General features: G+C 44.6%; 1 protein-coding gene across 6 annotated transcripts in view; it reads right to left on the reverse strand.

The window, feature by feature from the left end:
* Positions 1–1,490: 1,490 nt before the first annotated feature.
* MARCHF6 (membrane associated ring-CH-type finger 6) overlaps positions 1,491–18,664 on the reverse strand; it is a 1,566,402-nt gene continuing 1,549,228 nt past the window's right edge. For all 6 annotated transcript variants that reach the window (XM_077491957.1, XM_077491954.1, XM_077491953.1 and 3 more), the window contains one exon: positions 1,491–1,921. In XM_077491957.1, the coding sequence (XP_077348083.1) occupies positions 1,825–1,921 (97 nt within the window). In that variant the 3' untranslated portion in view covers positions 1,491–1,824. The remainder of the gene's footprint in view (positions 1,922–18,664) is intronic.

Below are 18,664 nucleotides of genomic sequence, written 5' to 3' on the forward strand. Positions count from 1 at the left end.
CAAGGATGCAGAAAATGGCATTGTCTCAATCCCATTTTAAATGTTGAAGACCTCAAACATCAGCAAACTGAGAGAATTGACTAGCCCATGAGACTCATCATTAAGAGCATTCCTAGTGATGATGGCAAGATATGCAAGGTAGAGGTACTAAATTTGTTTTGCTCTTGCCTTTTGCAGACTGAACTCTTCTTCCCCGGCCAGGACATTGAGCCGATACTACATGTTGCAAAATAGAACACTGCCTTAAAGATAAATGCCAGGTAATGGTATATTTTTTATCATAGATGCATTGGTCTAGCTTGAACCAATGTAACTATGTATACCTCATACCTTGCTGATGTCTCTGGAAATCAGTAAAGTAGACACTTCTGTACACCCAACAGTTTCTGCATTATATGCATGTTTTCCCTTTTGTCTTTCAGATTTTCAAGACAGCTACTTCCAATTACAGTGCTGTATATTTGCATTTATAGAACTGTCTCCATGCTAACATAATACAGTGCCATACCAGACAAGGATTGTGCTGCCTTTGGCAGTTATTTGAGCAATGCAATTGCATCTGTGTATATACAGATGCTGTTTGACTAGTTGTTTATGGTTGTGTTGCCACCCTGTGGTAATTGATTAATTATATGTTATTTTATTTAATGTCTCCCTTTAGTATGATGTATTTGTCTACTTGAAACATTGCAATATCAGCATCTACCTCATTATATGGTTTGCCTCAACCCTTCTGCATGCAATAAAGATATTCATGGATACCAAGTGTTTTGTAAGTTCACCAATCTAATGTGGATTGTCTGCAGTGATGGTCTCTGCTACATTCAGGCCAGACATATAAGCCACAGAAATGGATAAGTCACTAAGGGAGTCAGAATAAAGCTAGAGGCTGATTTATTGCCATGCACAGCTGTTTCAGATTATGTCTGCTCCAGTTTAAGTAAATTTCCCTGGCACTGTCCTTGTCAGTTTCTTTAGTAGAATAGACAGCAAAAAACACGGTTGTTTTTATTTTCGAAACTACTGATCAAATCAACCCAATCTAATGGAAATGAACAAAGGTATACGTGTTTTGTCCACGTTTCCAGGTGGAAATCATGGCTCGCTCCAGTGGGGGGAATTTACAAAAATTAGAGCAGATAGAATCTGGGGCAACTGTCAATAGCAACAAGAAGCTTCTAGCTTCATCTTGTTCAATGAAGCTTTGAAAATGAAATTTAGAGCTGATTAGTTGCCATGCACCACTGCTACAGATTATGTCTGGTCCAGTCTTAGTAAATTCCCCTCACTCTGTTTTGTCGAAGAATTACCAGATTAGAGAAAAGGGGGGGGGGGGGGCTAAAAAGAGTAAACTAACATCTCATCTGAGGACCTGTAAGCTGCAATACAATTTTTGTTTTTGGGTTTATATACACTTTAAGAGCAAGACTGGGTAGTTAAGAATCTTTCACATAAGAAACACTGCAGTGAGAAGACAGTAAACTGCACAATAAAATGACAACTATATTTAATAAATTAATAGACATTGTTGTTTCAGATTTATAATTAAGATCTGCTTAATGGGATACCCCTCCGAATGTCTTCATCTGGCTAATATTTGTACAAAGACAAAAAAAAAAGGTCACAATAACCAAATCAAAACAGGTGAGAAGATGAAGGTGTTGATCACTGTCAAAGATGAAAAAAAAGTGGCAGACTGCACATGTGAACTGTCTTTAGAAAAGTATGCTATATGACAATGAAATTAGTAAATGTCATGAAAATAGACAAAAGCAATGTAGAAGTCTCTGGATGTAAAAGAATCTTGGCCTTTCCTTTTTATTTCTAATCCTGCACTATTTGAAAAGGATGTGCTGAAGGAGAAGTGGTGGATTTGCTTGACTTCCTTTCATAATTTACAAGGCGCTGGCCAACGAGATACCTAAGAGCAAACAAACAAATGTTAGATAAAAAAGAAGAAAGAGGGGATAGGACAGAAGCAAAGAAAGAAAGAGATAGCCAGTACTGCCTGGATTTTTCATAGCGTTATATAAGGTGTCACAACAAAAAACTAACACAATATGAAGAAACACTGGGAGCGATTTGCAACAGAATTCTGGCACTATAGCTGTACACAGAACTCTTACCAAATGAATAAAAAATGTGTGACAATTCCATAGCTAATTATGATGCATTCAACAGGTTAATAAAGTTCTTATTTGTGATACTTTCCCAATATGTCACTATTGCTGTATACAGCAATGTCTAGCATACAGTGGTGTGAAAAAGTGTTTGCCCCCTTCCTCATTTCCTGTTCCTTTGCATGTTTGTCACACTTAAGTGTTTCTGAACATCAAACCAATTTAAACAATAGTCAAGGACAACACAAGTAAACACAAAATGCAATTTGTAAATGAAGGTGTTTATTATTAAAGGTGAAAAAAAATCCAAACCATCATGGCCCTGTGTGAAAAAGTGATTGCCCCCTAAACCTAATAACTGGTTGGGCCACCCTTAGCAGCAACAACTGCAACCAAGCGTTTGCGATAACGTGCAATGAGGCTTTTACAGCGTCCTGGAGGAATTTTGGCCCACTCATCTTTGCAGAATTGTCCTAATTCAGTTACATTAGAGGGTTTTCAAGCATGAACGGCCTTTTTAAGGTCATACCACAACATCTCAATAGGATTCAGGTCAGGACTTTGGCTAGGCCACTCCAAAGTCTTCATTTTGTTATTCTTCAGCCATTCGGTGGTGGACTTGCTGGTGTGTTTAGGATCATTGTCCTGCTGCAGAACCCAAGTTCGTTTCAGCTTGAGTACACGAACAGATGGTCGGACATTCTCCTTCAGGATCTCTTGGTAGACAGCAGAATTCATAGTTCCTTTTATCACGGCAAGTCTTCCAGGTCCTGAAGCAGCAAAACAGCCCCAGACCATCACACTACCACCACCATATTTTACTGTTGGTATAATGTTCTTTTTATGAAATGCAGTGTTCCTTCTACGCCAGATATACTTGGACACACACCTTCCAAAGAGTTGCACTTTTGTCTCATCGGTCCACAGAATGTTGTCCCAAAAGTCTTGGGGATCATCAAGATGTGTTGTGGAGAAATTGAGATGAGCTTTGATGTTCTTTTTGCTCAGCAGTGGTTTTCTCCTTGGAACTCTGCCATGCAGGCCATTTTTGCCCAGTCTTTTCCTGATGGTGGAGGCATGAACGCTGACCTTAACTGAGGCAAGTGAGGCTTGCAGTTCCTTGGACGTTGTTGTGGGGTCTTTTGTGACCTCTTGGATGAGTAGTCGCTGTGCTCTTGGGGTAATTTTGGGCGGCCAGCCACTCCTGGGAAGGTTCACCACTGTTCCATGTCTTCGCCATTTGTGGATAATGGCTCTCACTGTGGTTCGCTGGATTCCCAAAGCTTTGGAAATGGCTTTATAACCCTTTCCAGACTGATAGATCTCAATTACTTTCTTTCTCAATTGTTCCTGAATTTCTTTGGGTCTCGGCATGATGTGTAGCTTTTAAGGATCTTCTGGTGGACCTTACTGTGTCAAGCAGCTCCTATTTAAGTGATGCCTTGATTGTGAACAGGTGTGGCAATAATCAGGCCTGGGTGTGGCTAGAGAAATTGAACTCAGGTTTGGACAACCACAGTTATAGTATGTTTTAACAAGGGGGGCAATCACTTTTTCACACAGGGCCATGATGGTTTGGATTTTTTTCACCTTTAATAATAAACACCTTCATTTACAAATTGCATTTTGTGTTTACTTGTGTTGTCCTTGACTATTGTTTAAATTGGTTTGATGTTCCGAAACACTTAAGTGTGACAAACATGCAAATGAACAGGAAATGAGGAAGGGGGCAAACACTTTTTCACACCACTGTATATTTGTGACAAATTCACATACATGTTTCCAGCAGGTATGTGAATCAGTTCGACTCAAAGTCTTGTCATGCAAGACAAACTTCCAAAGGGGGTTTGCACCCCTCTTTAGGAAATTCCAGGGACTGTACTTATAGATGTACATTAAAGATGACCGATGGGATCAGAATTAAGGTTGTGGCTATAGATGTTCAGACCAGACTCCTGAATGGCCATTTTGATTCTGTCTTTACTACCTACTGAGCCACAGATCTGTAACACGCATACAAGATGAGCGTTCACATGTTTTAGACTTGGCTGACTATATGCTTGTTCAGGGTCAGCAACTCCCTAGTTAGTTAGGGTCGAATTGAGATGACAGCCCTAGAGCCTGCAACTTTAACAAGTCAGCAAGGGCAGCTCCCATATTATTCTACAACTATTTGTGGTAAACCTAAACCCCCACATTAAGTATTACATATTTACTTAAAGTAACTGTAAATGTAATAAAAAAAATAAAAAAAGTAGTAAAAAAAACCAAAAAAAAAAAAAAAAACCTTATATACTGTATAATGTGCACAGAGCAAAATATTTCCCCTGCCACATCGGTGTCGCCACTCCCAGTTGTAAACTATTTGTAATCCACAGAGGTGGCCATCTCAATTCCATGGATTGATTCACAAAAATATGCTTAAATATTTCATACTAAAAAGTCTTTATTCATAGTATCTATTTTCAAAAAATCATGTCACACCATTAAAACATTTTAGCAAAAAATACCTGGAAATAAGAAGCTGCATCTGCTTTTTTGACGCCAGTGTCTTTCAAACCTACTCTATGTCTCAAAGTCTGCTTGAAAACAGTCAACAGTCAATCTCCTTGCTCTCCTGTAGCTCTCAAGGATTCTTCCTGTTGCCCACTACATCATTATGCTCTCCTGTAGTGACGTGGAAGTCAGCAGGACGAACTATTGAGAGTTGTTGGGGACCACAAACTTCGACATTCTGGAAAGTGTTGGTTTCCCAGCAGACTTCGAAGGATCAATTCTCTGAAACAGAACAGCATTCAGCGGCAAGATAGATAAATGTTCTGTCTCTTCTTTCCAATTTTGAAACCAGTGTTGAAAGTGGCACGGCAGTCTGGCATTACTTACAGATGGGGTTTCCCCATCAGTGACATTCCGGAAAGCTTAACAATACTTCACCCTGCGCACCCCTACAGAGCTCCCTGCACTGTCTGCCTTTATGGAGACTGACCCCATGGAAGTACCCAACTGGCTTCAGGTGACCCAGCACTTCACCCCCCCCCCCCCCCCCCCGCCAGGCATGTAAGGTCAGAGGAGGGCCCACTTGCCCAGACCACAGAGGGGTCGACGCAGGTCTGGCGTCGCCTCCACGGAGGAGTCCAGGGAAGCCTAACTGAAGTGCTGTAAGCTACCATACACACAATACAGGTTACTTCCCCATGCCTCCTGAGGCGACCCCTTGCTCTTTCTTCCCCACGTCCCACTTTTTGTTAAAACTGTTTTTGTTCTTACCCTTTATCCTGCTCCTTGTATTTTTTATGCCACCCTGAGATAGAACATTTACACTGCCCAGCCTCCCTATTTGGCACCCCAGCTGACTGAGGCAGCCTCACACTTCACTTGATATGGGGGAGGGTAGGTGCCCAGGGCAGTTGGTCACAATCTCATTTAATGCTTGGATCGGAGACCCTCGGAAACCGCCAGACCATACGACCCTCTTGGTCAGAATATGGAGGATAGCAAGAAGATGGGCCCTGCCCCCTCATGCGGGAAGACGACTGCTGCTCTCAGATCTCATGGGCTAAGGTCCGGGTCACCACATGAGCACTCACGGACCCATCCACAATGGAACCAAACGAACCCATGAATCCCACACCCTCTAGAGACATATGGGCTCATACTGAAGAGATTTTAGTGACTAAATATCTTGCGGCTATACGCCTAAGTACATCAGGATTCCCTGATGAAGTCACGTGACCTGTGACGAACATGGTTCCGGGACTGCTGCTACCGGAAGTGACGCTGATTGTGCTCGCCGCTCGTTTATACACCGCTCATTGATTTATACATGTTTTGTGAGTACCTGTCTTTACCTTGTTTTAAGTGAAAATAAATGCTTTATAAATACTACACTATGAGGCATCCCTTCTCTTTGTTTAAATCCCTTTATATGGTATTCTGGTGAGGCCCTCCATCCTGAGCATCCTTAAGCTACTTTTAAAGGGACCATACGCTGCTTGAAATAGGCAGGATAGGAACGCCAGCCAGGACCTGGGTTACCACAGTAGGATTTTTAAAGGGAACGACCACCAAGGATCCTAAAGATATATATACTGTATCTATGCTGTAACCTTACAGCAGTAAGGTAAGGGGACACCCATATACTTACCATGCAGGATTGCGCGGGATACCCACTTCTTACAGCACCTTACACCGAATGATGTTTACAAGCACCAGCACTTTATGTATCGGATATAGAATATTGCTACACTGTGCACTTTAGATTTATACGTTTGGAAATATTTTTGGACACTGAATATCTTTTTATTTAATATTTTTAGCTTTTTGAAAAACTAATTTTATTATTTACAGCTTTAGCTTTGCTCTATTAGTGACCGTGTATATTCACCACTCTCAGTTCTGATCGCACGTTGAGAGAGTAGCACTTTATCATTTTTCTTCCAGCACGTGGGTCTACTATTACCCGCATTCACGTATTTATTTTAGTTAAGTGCGTAATATATTTTTTGTGATATACACCATCATTTTGGAAATGGATTTATTTGTTTATGTATAAGTTTCTTTTGCATATTATATCATCTTTGAAATATCTATTCTGTTTATGACACCTGACCCCTGTATTTAGGATCAGCTTGACCACTGCCACTGGGTATTATTTATTTCCCCTTTGGAAAATCTTTTTTGTACAGCGCACCACTATCCTTTTAACGGTTTATTCTCCTGTGGGTTCAGACATTTCCCCCAGTGCATGCAGCAGTACGCTAGCTAGTATTCTATAGATTGACGCAGGAATACCCCTTTTATTATATATACGCCTAACTAATATCCGCTGCTCTCTATTGCAACTGTTAGTTTGAGACCCCTCCCCCCTACAAAATCCCCCCCTTTTTTTTCTTCAAAATGAGAGACATGATTAACCACTGTATTTTCTCTCCTGTAGGCTACTGAGAGCAGAACTATTTTGATAGTATATGTAGATGGGGTCTGGAAACCTGGGGGGAATAGAGCGGTGAGCACTATTAGTTATACACAACAAAGGTTTCAAGGTTTTAATTCCCCCCCTTCCATTTCAGCAAAGAGAGGAAACAAGCGTAATTTTGTACACACAGACCATGATGTGCAAGCGTCCGCGGGCTTCCCCCTTGGTGGTCCAGATGGGTAGAAGGCTGTCAGTTGAAATAAGATAGTTGGAAACGAACATGTGGAGGGCAAGTAAGATACATCCTTAAGATGTGTTAGTGAGAGTTGGGGAATCCCACCATCCCCCACTCAGCGCCTCGCTGGAGGTGCAGGGGATGGGGGGAGCCCACCCAGTTATGGTGCATGGATCACCACTCTACAGCCTATCCCCATATAGGATCAAAGGGTTCAGCACGATCCTGGTGGCAGAAATGGGTCAGACACACACGATTTTGAAGGGGGACTCCCATCACCAGGGGATACATTACCCATAATGGAGACCTGCGGGCATTCATTATATCAGGCAGAATTTTTGGGGGGTATTTATTACTACTATACAGGGGCATCCAAAAGAAATATCGGCACACAAGGGGTAGTAAGATGCTGCTGGGGACGAGGTCTGCGCCACCTCTTAAATGGACGCTCACAGAGCAGTTTGAAGTTAATTGTTTGCACATTCTTTATAAGACAATGGAGTTGCACTCTTTCTGTTTAGTACTCTTCTGTTACAGAGTAAATATTGAATCTATGTTTCAAGCTGGTGGGGCTAGACGAGGCTGGGCAGACTCCCCCCGGTCGTATCTAACCTCTTCCCCCATTAGGCCAAGGCACATTCTCTGTCTACAACCAGAGAGTGGTCCATTGCAAAAGCTTTTTTGCTTGCTTTTTTAATAGAACAGACAGTATAGAATGTCTATTCTCACCCTTCCTGATCTGATCCTGATTTTCTATTTCTAGCTTCTCTCTCTACTATAGTCTCCCCCCCCCCCCCTCCTTCCCTCACTGGGACAGGATGGATTCCATCACTATATACTCACTAAATGCAAAGGGTCTAAACATACCGTAGAAACGCCATATGCCATTGAACACTGATTTGGCGTTCATACAGGAAACACACTTCAGAACGGGAAATCTTCAATGCCTTAGAAATTTATACTTGCCCTTGTCTTACCATGCCACCAATATAGCAGCTAAATCCAAAGGAGTGACCATATTCCTCTCGAGCATGGTATCCTGGACATGCAAAGAGACCCTAGTGGACACTGAAGGCCAATATGTGTTTATTAGGAGATAGGAGACACACAGGTGACTCTGGCCACCGTCTATGCACCGAATGACCGTCAGGACGCCTTTCTACACTGTACACTGAACTTACTTATGAACTTAAAAGAGGGTCAGCTGATCATAGGGGGGATCTTAATATACCCCTGACCCTCTCTGTGGACACCTCATCTGGTCTTTCATCAGTCCGAACGAGAGTCCATAAATGTATTACCCAGGAACCACTCAACACCCAACTGACAGATGTTTGGAGACTACACCATTCTGGAGAGAGGGATTACACCTTCTTTTCACCCCCTCACAGAGTATATTCGAGAATTGATTATTTCTTAGTTCTGCTGTACTGGACACTGTACTGGAGGCAGTACATGACCCTGTGATAAGCAGTATCACTTGGTCAGATCATGCACCTATCACCATGCGCTACACTCTTTCACCAACCTCAATACCCAGATCCATGTTCTGGAGACTGAACGAAAGCCTACTACAGACACCGGCAGTTCTGGCTGATGTCTCTAATGAGTTAAAATATTACTTCTAAGCAAATGACAATGCTGTCAGAAACCATGAATCAGACAGACAGAAGTACAATTAAATCACACTTGTTTATTAATAAAAATAAAAAGGTAAATAGAAAAAGCGTAGTCAAGCACAGCCAGAGTCCAGTAACCAGATCGGGTAGTCAACCAGGCCAGAAGTCAGGGAACCAAGTAGAGCAACTGCAAGCAGGATACGGAGCCAGAAGGGATGTCAGCAAGCCAGTCTTTAAACAAAGCACAGGAGATTGTTTCTAGTGATGTGACCAAGGCAAAGGCAGAGGTTAAGTGACCTGGAAGAATTAAGTAGGCAGGTCAGACGAGCATCATCAGGAAAAGCTGGTAACTGTGCAGAGAGAAGAGAGCTGGCAATTAGCCGACAGCTGAGCGGCCAGCCCAGAGAAGGAAGGGCTAAGCCAGCCCTGACAGTACCCCCTCCTAAATGACCCCTCTCCCTCGGAGGGCCACCGGGCTTGAGGGGAAACCGTCTATGGAACTCGCGGAGGAGGACAGGGGCATATACGTCAGAGGATGAAACCCAGGAGCGTTTCTCCGGACCGTACCCCTTCCAATGCACCGGGTACTGTATGTGCCCACGAACCTATGGGAGTCAACAATAGATTGTGCCTCATACTCCTCATGGTTCTCAACCTGAATAGGGTGAGGACGTGGCACAGAGGTGGTAAATCGGTTAAAGACCAACGGTTTCAAAAAGGAGACATGAAACTCATTCAAGATGTGCATACTAGGAGGAAGATCTAACGCGTAAGCCACTGGGTTAATCCTGCGAAGGATACGGAAAGGCCCAATAAACCAAGGTGCAAACTTCAATGAGGCAACACGAATCCGGAGGTTGCGAGATAACAGCCAGACCCTGTCCCTAAACTGGTAGGAAGGCGCAGGCGTCTGCAGTCAGCATGGAGTCTGTACCTATCATTAGCATGACGCAAAGCCTCCTGGACTTGTACCCAAGTGGAACAAAGACCACGGAGATGCTCCTCTAACGCAGGAACAAACGAGTCAGGCAACATGGAAGGTTGGAAACCATAATTCGCCATAAACGGAGACAATCAGGAGGCAGAATTCAAGGCAAACTCTGCCCAAGGTAATAGGCCAGACCAGTTGTTATGATGGTCAGAAATATAGCAATGTAGGAATTGCTCCAAGGATCAATTGGATCGTTCTGCGGGTGATACGCAGAAGAGAACGCAAGCTGGATTCCCAACTGTGCGCAAAAGGCTCGCCAAAACTGTGAGACAAACTGACTGCCCCTGTCTGAGACAATAACCTTGGGTAGCCCATGTAAGCGCAAAGATCTCCCGAGCAAAAATGGAAGCCAGTTCCTTAGAGGTGGGCAACTACTTAAGTGGAATACAATGACACATCTTTGAGAACCGGTCAACCACATTAAGGATAACAGTGTTGCCTTGGGAGTTGGGCAACTCCACAATGAAATCCATAGACAGGTGAGTCCAGGGCCTCTCTCCATTGGGTATGGGTTGTAGGAGGCCCACTGGCCTGGTGTCGTGGAGTCTTACTCTGAGCACACACGGGACAGGCAGCTACGAAGGCAGTAACATCAGCCCATAGACTAGGCCACCAGAATTGTTGGGAAATGGCCCAAATGAGTTGATTCTTCCCAGGATGGCCAGCTGCCTTGGGATGGTAAGTCTGGAGCACAGCAGTACGGAGACTCTCGGACAAAGCAGCGGTCACAAGGTTTATCAGGAGGAGCAAGGACCTGAGCAGCAAGAAAGAATTTTGTCACCCAAAGGAGAAGTAAGACTGGTGCGAACCATAGCCAAGATACGATCAGGAGGAATCATAGGAACCGGAACCGACTCCGACTTGGAAGTGGAGGAAAATTGTTGTGACAAGGCATCAGCCCTTACATTCTTAGTACCAGATAAGAATGAGACAATGTAATTAAAGCTCGACAAGAAAAGAGCCCATCGCGCCCTTCTGGGAGAGAGTCGCTTAGCCTCAGACAAGAATGTAAGATTCTTATGGTCAGTAAGAATAAGAACAGACACAGTGGTACCTTCAAGCAGATGTCTCCATTCTTTCAGGGCTAAAATGATCGCCAACAGCTATCTTATAATTGCATTCAGCAGGTGACAATTTCTTGGAAAAGTAGCCACATGGATGCATAGTGCTCTCAGAGTTAGGACGTTGAGACAGAAGGGTGCCAACTCCAGTCTCAGAAGCATCAACTTACGTAGGCAACGTAGGAGCAGGATGTGCCAACACAGGAGCAGAAACAAAGGCAGCCTTGAGAGTCTCAAAGGCCTTAATGGACTTCGGAGACCAAATCTGTGGGTTACCGTCCTTTCTGGTCATATCAGTCAGGGGCTTGACCAGAGACGAGAAGTTACGAATAAACTTCCGATAGTAGTTGGCAAAGCCCAGGAAACACTGCAGAGAACATAAACACACAGGTCGAGGCCGCTGTAGGACTGCCGAAAGTTTCTCTGGGTCCATTGAAAAACCAGCAGTGGAAATGACATAGCCCAGGAATGTAGCCTCTTCACAATGGAACTCGCACTTCTCCAGTTACAATAGAGATTGTTCTCTCTTAGTTTCTGAAGCACACGACAGACATCTGTGTGGTGGCTCTCCAGGGACTTGGAAAATATGAGGATACCATCGAGATAAACCACCACACACAACTGCAACAAATCTCGGAGGATATCGTTAATAAATTCCTGGAAAACTGCCGGGGCATTACAAAGGCATTACAAAGGCCAAAAGGCATTACCAGGTATTCATAATGATATTAAAAGCAGTTTTCCACTCGTCGCCCTCCTTAATGCGCACGAGATTGTATGCCCCTCTTAAGTTAAGCTTCGTGAAAAACGTTGCTCCCTTGAGGCGGTCAAATAACTCTGTAATCAATGGAATCGGGTAGGCATTCTTAATCGTGACACGATTGAGACCCCTATAATCTATACAAGGTCTCAGTTCGTCGCTCTTCTTTTTCACAAAGAAGAAACCAGCACCAGCAGGAGATGAGGATTTGCGGATGAAACCTCGAGCAAGTGCGTCAGCAACATACTCCTCCATGGCCTTATCCTCCAAGACCGACAAAGGGTAAACCCGGCCACGAGGAGGTATGGCACCAGGTCAAAGGTCAATTGCGCAATCATAAGACCGGTGTGGAGGCAAACTATCGGCTTGACCTTTATCAAAGACATCTTTACAATCACAGTACTCCTCCGGCAGGGAGGGGAGTGAAGAGGTGCACAGGACCTTGGATACCTTCAGGAAGCATGTCTCACTGCATTGTGGTGACCAGGAGAGAACCTTAGCACAGAGCCAATCAAAAGAGGGGTTGTGCCTCTGTAACCAAGGATAACCAATAACCAGCGGAAACCTGGGTGAGGAAATAACTTGGAATTGGATTATCTCATGGTGAAGAGCCCCTACGGCCATGGACAATGGAACCGTCTCATGAGTCACATGGGCAGGCTGTAAAGGTCTCCCGTCAAGAGCCTCAATGGCAAGTGGAGTGTCACGAAACAAATGCAGCATCAATGAACAGGCCTGCAGAGCCAGAGTCGATTAGAGCCTGTATCTCGATGGACGACTCAGCCCAAGAAAGGGTGACCAAAACCAGGGGCTTATCCTTCTGGATAACTGGGGATGAAACAACGCCACCTAAGGTCTGTCCGTGACAGGACCTCAAGGTTTCGGGCATTCCCTGGACGGGTAGGACAAGACTTCAAAAAGTGACCTGCCTGGCCACAATAAAGGCACAATCTCTCCCTTCTCCTAAAGGCTCTCTCATCCGCAGAGAGACGCGTGAAGCACAGGTGCATGGGTTCATCTTCACTGACCAACTCGGTACCAGGAGGCATGGGAGGTGAGGGAGGCATGGGTGGAACTACAAAGCTCGGAGGCAAACAGACTTCCACAAGCGCTCCTTAAGAGAAAGTCTTTCTCTGAGTCTGGAGTCAATGAGGATGGCAAACGAGATCAAGCTCTCCAGCTCAGTGGGTATATCTCAGGCTGCTATCTCATCCTTGATGGAATCCGAGAGACCATGAGAAAAAGCAGCCACGAGGGCCTCATTGTGCCAAGCAACCTCTGCTGCCAGAGTATGGAATTCAATGGCGTAGTCGGCAACAGTTCTCATACTCTGATGGACATGAGGCACTTGGCAGCAGAAGCGGAGAGTGTGGGAATATCAAATACCCTTTTAAAGGAGGCCACAAACTGAGGGTAACTCAAGACAACAGGTTTTTGCGTCTCCCATAGAGGGTTAGCCCAGGCCAAGGCTCTCTCAGAAAGCAAAGATATCACAAAACCTACTTTGCTTCTGTCCGTGGGAAACGCCTGGGGCAGCTTCTCGAATTATATCTCAACCTGATTGAGAAACCCTCTGCATTGAACTGGATCACCCCCAAATCGCTGGGGAAGTGGAGCAGAACCAGACATACCTCTTATGGTGGTAATACTCAAGGCGGGTGCCTGCACAGAGACAGCAGCAGGGACGGCCTGCGACTCAGGTTGTACCGGAGCAGCCACCGTGGGGGATTCCAGGTGCGCCGTGCGATTCAGGAGCGTTTGTAACGCTATGGCAAACTGATCCATGCGGTGATCTTGCTCATCCAATCTGGAAAAAATATTATCAACAAGTGGATTGACTGTAACTTCTGAATTCATGGCCTTTGCCTACTGTCAGAAACCATGAATCAGACTGAGACAGAAGTACAATTAAATCACACTTGTTTATTAATAAAAATAAAAAGGTAAATAGAAAAAGTGTAGTCAAGCATAGCCAGAGTCCAGTAACCAGATCGGGTAGTCAGCCAGGCCAGAAGTCAGGGATCCAAGTAAAGCAACAGCAAGCAGGATAAGGAGCCAAAAGGGATAGGGATGTCAGCAAGCCAGTCTTTAAACAAACCACAGGAGATGGTTTCTAGTGACGTGACCAAGGCGAAGGCAGAGGTGAAGTGAGCTGGAAGGCTTCAAGTAGGCAGGTCAGACGAGCATCATCAGGAACAGCTGGTAACTGTGGAGAGAGAAGAGAGAAGAGAGCTGGCAATTAGCTGACAGCTGAGCGGCCAGCCCAGAGAAGGAAGGGCTAAAGCCAGCCCTGACAAATGCTGACTGCCACCCGTGGGGTGCTAATTAAACATGGGGCACGCATCAAAAGAGAGCGAGAATTACAATTTCTACAACTTCTCCAGAAGATACGCAAAGTAGAAACAAAACATAAAAGCACACTGGTAACCTCATTGGAAACAGAACTGTTATCTCTCAGAAGGCAAACAGTGGACTTACTACACTACAAAGCTAAAGCGGCATTATAATTCTGCCGAAAGCTTACCTACGAATCTGGAAATAAATGTGGGAAACTATTGCCTAATGTGGTTAAGCACCACAGATTAAACATGTACATAGCCAAAATCATTATGCCCTTGGGGCAAAAAAGTGTCTTACATCACGCAGAAATTCAAAGATTTCTATTCAACTTTACACAATCTCCCTAGGCGATCTCCTAACTAAACTACAATAGAAGACTACATTGCTTCATGCCGGGTCCCCCAACTCACTGAGGAGATGGGGGCGGAGATGGACAACCCCATCACTTTAGAGGAACTGAAATACACAGTGGGAAGGATGAAACCGGGCAAAGCCCCGGGTCCCGATAAGTTTACCCTTCCAATATTAGGGTAAATATTATTAAACTGTTCAATGCTCTTAGTGAATTAGCACATTTCCCTAGAGATACCCTAACAGCCCACATCTCCCTCATCCCAAAGGAAGGTAAGGACCCCACTGCCAGACAGATCAGGGGACAATCCTCCATATCTTTTGGCCTTGTCTGCTGCTGCAACACTTTTGGACAACAGTCAGGACAGTTACACAGAAATTCACTGATCACATGATTTAGGACAATCCTGCTTTCCTTCTGCTAAATTGCGACCACAATCCTGCCACAGAACTACAAAAAAATCAATAGTGCAACACCTAGCCAACTATAGGGCTGTGAGTGGAGGAAATTAAAAAACTAGAAGACCTAGTTCTCACACCTCAAATACAAACTAAAAAAAACAGCTTACCTGTAAAATAATTTTCTTTGAAGTACATCAGGGGACACAGGGCCATAGTAGTTACTATGTGGGTTATAGGCCACCTTTAAGGGATGAACACTGGCACGCCCTAAGACAAGAAGTGCACTCCCTATATAACCCCTCCCACTACTGGGAGTACCTCAGTTTTGTAGCCAAGCGAAACACGTGTACATCAAAGAAGGGAGGGACCACTGTGTCCCCTGATGCACATAAAAGAAAAGGATTTTACAGGTAAGCCGTTTTAAAAATCCTGTTTCCTTTTCAAAAATCAGGGGACACAGAGCCATAGTAGTTACTATGTGGGACGTCCCATAGCAATGGCAACTGAAGGGAGAAGCTAGAGGACTTATACTGCAGCCTGCAGTACACTACGTCCAAAGGCAACATCCTCATAACCTTTAACATCGATTTCATAGAATCTGGTAAATGTATGGACTGAAAATCAAGTTGCGGCCTTGCAGATCTGAGCCATAGAGGCCTGGTGGATGCACCGCCCAAGAGGCACCAACAGCCCTGGTGGAGTGCGCTTTAACATGAAAAGGAGGAATTTTCTTCTTTAGACCATAAGCTTGAACAATCACTTGACAAATCCATTTGGAAATAGTAGCTTTTGATGCTGCTTGTCCTCTTTTAGGACCTTCTGGCAGTACAAACAAAAATCTGTTTTGCGAACCTGAGCGGTCTCCTTTAACCACTTACTGCCCGCCATATAGCAGAATGACGGCGGCAAAGTGGTTTCAATATCCTGACCAGACGTCATATGACATGATCAGGATATTAAGCCGCTGCACACCCCCAGGGGTGCCCATCGCGGCGATCGTTGTTGCGGTGTGTCAGTCCGACACACCGCAACTACGATCTCGGTAAAGAGTCTCTGACGGAGACTCTTTACCACGTGAACAGCCATGTCCAATCACAGCTGATCACAGTGTAAATAGGAAGAGCCATTGATCGGCTTTTCCTCAATCGCGTCTATAAGATGCGAGTAGAGGAGAGCTGACTGCTCCTCTGACGGGGGGGGGGGGGTCTGTCCTGATCAATTATCAGCACAGCCCCCCCCCCCCGAGGATGCCCACACTGGACCACCAGGGATGCCACCAGACCACCAAGGAAGCCCAGCACCAGGTATGCCACCCTAGACCACCAAGGATGCCAGTCAGCGCCCACAATGGATGCCAATCAGTGCCCACAATGGGCATCACTGATTGGCATGCATTATTGTTTGGCCATACAATACTTTACACTACAATGCCACCTATCAGTGCCCAGCCGTGCCGCCTATCAGTGCCCAGCTGTGGCGCCTATCAGTGCCCAGCCGTGCCGCCTATAAGTGCCCAGCCAATGCCGCCTATCCATGCCCATCCATGCCGCCTATCCATGCCAATACGTGCCACATATCAGTGCCCAGCCATGCCGCCTATCCATACCCATCCGTGCCATCTATCCATGCCAATCCGTGCCACATAGCTTTGCCTATTTGTGCCACCTATCAGTGCCTGTGTTGCCTATCAGTGCCTCCTAGCAGTGCTACTTTATTGGTGCCACATCATCGGTGCCCATCAGTGCCTGTCACTGCTGCCCTGTCAGTGCCCATCAGTGAAGGAGAAAATGCACTTATTTACCAAGATTTGTAACTGAAACCAAAAAAACTTTTTTTTTTCCCAAAAATTTTTTTTTTATTTGTTTAGCAGAAAATTTAAATCCAGTATTGAAGTGGTTAAATAGACTTTGACCGCTCTTACTACATCAAGAGAATGTAGTGCCTTCTTTTCCCTAGATCGAGGCTCTGGGAAGAAATAAGGCAAAATAATTTCCTGATTCAAATGAAAACCTGTCACCACCTTCGATAGGAATTCAGGATGAGGCCGCAATACCACCTTATCCTTACGCATGATCAAATACAATCGGCAATCGGCTCTCCTCTCCTCACACCACTGTATAACAGCCACAACAGTTTAAAACCAGCAAAAAAATCATCCAGGGTTGGCTCAAGACCCAACTCACCACACCAACAGGTCTAAGCAACGCAGGCCAGCAAGACCTGGTACAGGAAAATGCCCTGAAAGAGGTGGATATGCCATGGGGAGATTGTATCATATGCGGGTTGGAGTCAAGAGATTAGTTGGATTCCAGTATGCCCTGAACGAACGGTGTAGAGACACCTCAAACGTTCACTCTGTCCTTCCATCATGGTGATCCAGAACCCTTCAGTAGTATACAGCATTGCTATGTCAATTGACGTGCATCCACACAACCATGCAACATGTTCTTATGTATTTTGCTAAAAAATTTTACTTTTGTATAATAAAATCATATATTTTTTCATAATTTTTTTTTCATTCTTCTACTTTTTACTATTACTATATAGTACCTGTGGTAACTGTATTTACAATCACCAGGGCCCCTAAAGTCCCTTAAGGGGGAATATTACCTTTTTAATGAGCACAGAGGCCTCCGTCATCCGTAAATGGAAGAGGTTTGGAACCACCCGGACTCTTCCTAGAGTAGGCCAAACTGAGCAGTCAAGGAAGAATGGCCTTAGTCAGGGGAGGTGACCAAGAACCCGATGGTCATTCTTACAGTGCTCAAGCCTTGCTCTGTGGAGAGAGGAGAACTTTCCAGAATAAGAACCATCTCTACAGCACTCCACCAATCAGGCCTGTATGGTAGAGTGGCCAGACAGAAGCCACTTCTCAATAAAAGGCACATGACAGCCCGCCTGCAGTTTGCCAATAGGCACCAGCAGGACTCTGACCGTGAGAAACAAAATTCTCTGGTTTGATGAAACAGATTGAACTATTTGGCCTGAATAGCAAGCGCCATGTCTGGAGGAAACCAGGCACCGCTCATCACCTGGCCAATAACATCCCTACAGTGAAGCATGATGGTGGCAGCATCATGCTGTGGGTATCTTTTTCAGCAGGAGAAACTGGGAGACTAGTCAGAATCAAGGGAAAGATGAATGCAGCAATGTACAGAGACATCTTTGAAAACCTACTCCAGAGGGCTCTAGACCTCAGACGGGGCGAAGGCTCATCTTCCAACAGGACAACAGCCAAGATAACAAAGGAGTGGCTACGGGACAACTCTGGGAATGTCCTTGAGTGGTTAGCCAGAGCCCAGACTTGAACCTGATTGAACATCTCTGGAGAGATCTGAAAATGGCTGACGTTCTCCATCCAGCCTGAGAGGTCCTGCAGTGACAGAAACCGCCCAAAAATAGATGTGCCAAGCTTGTAGCATCATACTCAGAAAAAATTGAGGCTGTTATTGGTGCCAAAGGTGCTTCAACAAAGTATTGAGCAAAGGCTGTGAATACTTGTGTACATGTGATTTTTTTTTTTTTTTTTTATAAATTTGTAAAGATTTCAAACAAACTTCTTTCACATCGTCATTATGGGGTATTGTTTGTAGAATTTTGAAGAAAATAATGAATTGAATCCATTTTGGAATAAGGCTGTAACATAACAAAATGTGGAAAAAGTGAAGCGCTGTGAATACTTTCCAGATGCACTGTAAGTGGCCATGAAAGCATAAGACAGACAATTGGCTGGAGCCCTGTTGGACATTAGGTAACACACTATTTTCTATATACTCAAATCAGCAGCCCACCCCTCTTCAAAAGTTTCTCTTTACGCTCTGTTTAACATAACAGGTAAGTTGAGCCTATAGTAGATTTAACATAAAATAT

The sequence above is a fragment of the Lithobates pipiens genome, unplaced genomic scaffold, assembly GCF_037356315.1.
Source record: "Lithobates pipiens isolate NorthernLeopardFrog02 unplaced genomic scaffold, aLitPip1_a1.2 Scaffold_19, whole genome shotgun sequence".
NCBI lineage: Eukaryota > Metazoa > Chordata > Amphibia > Anura > Ranidae > Lithobates > Lithobates pipiens.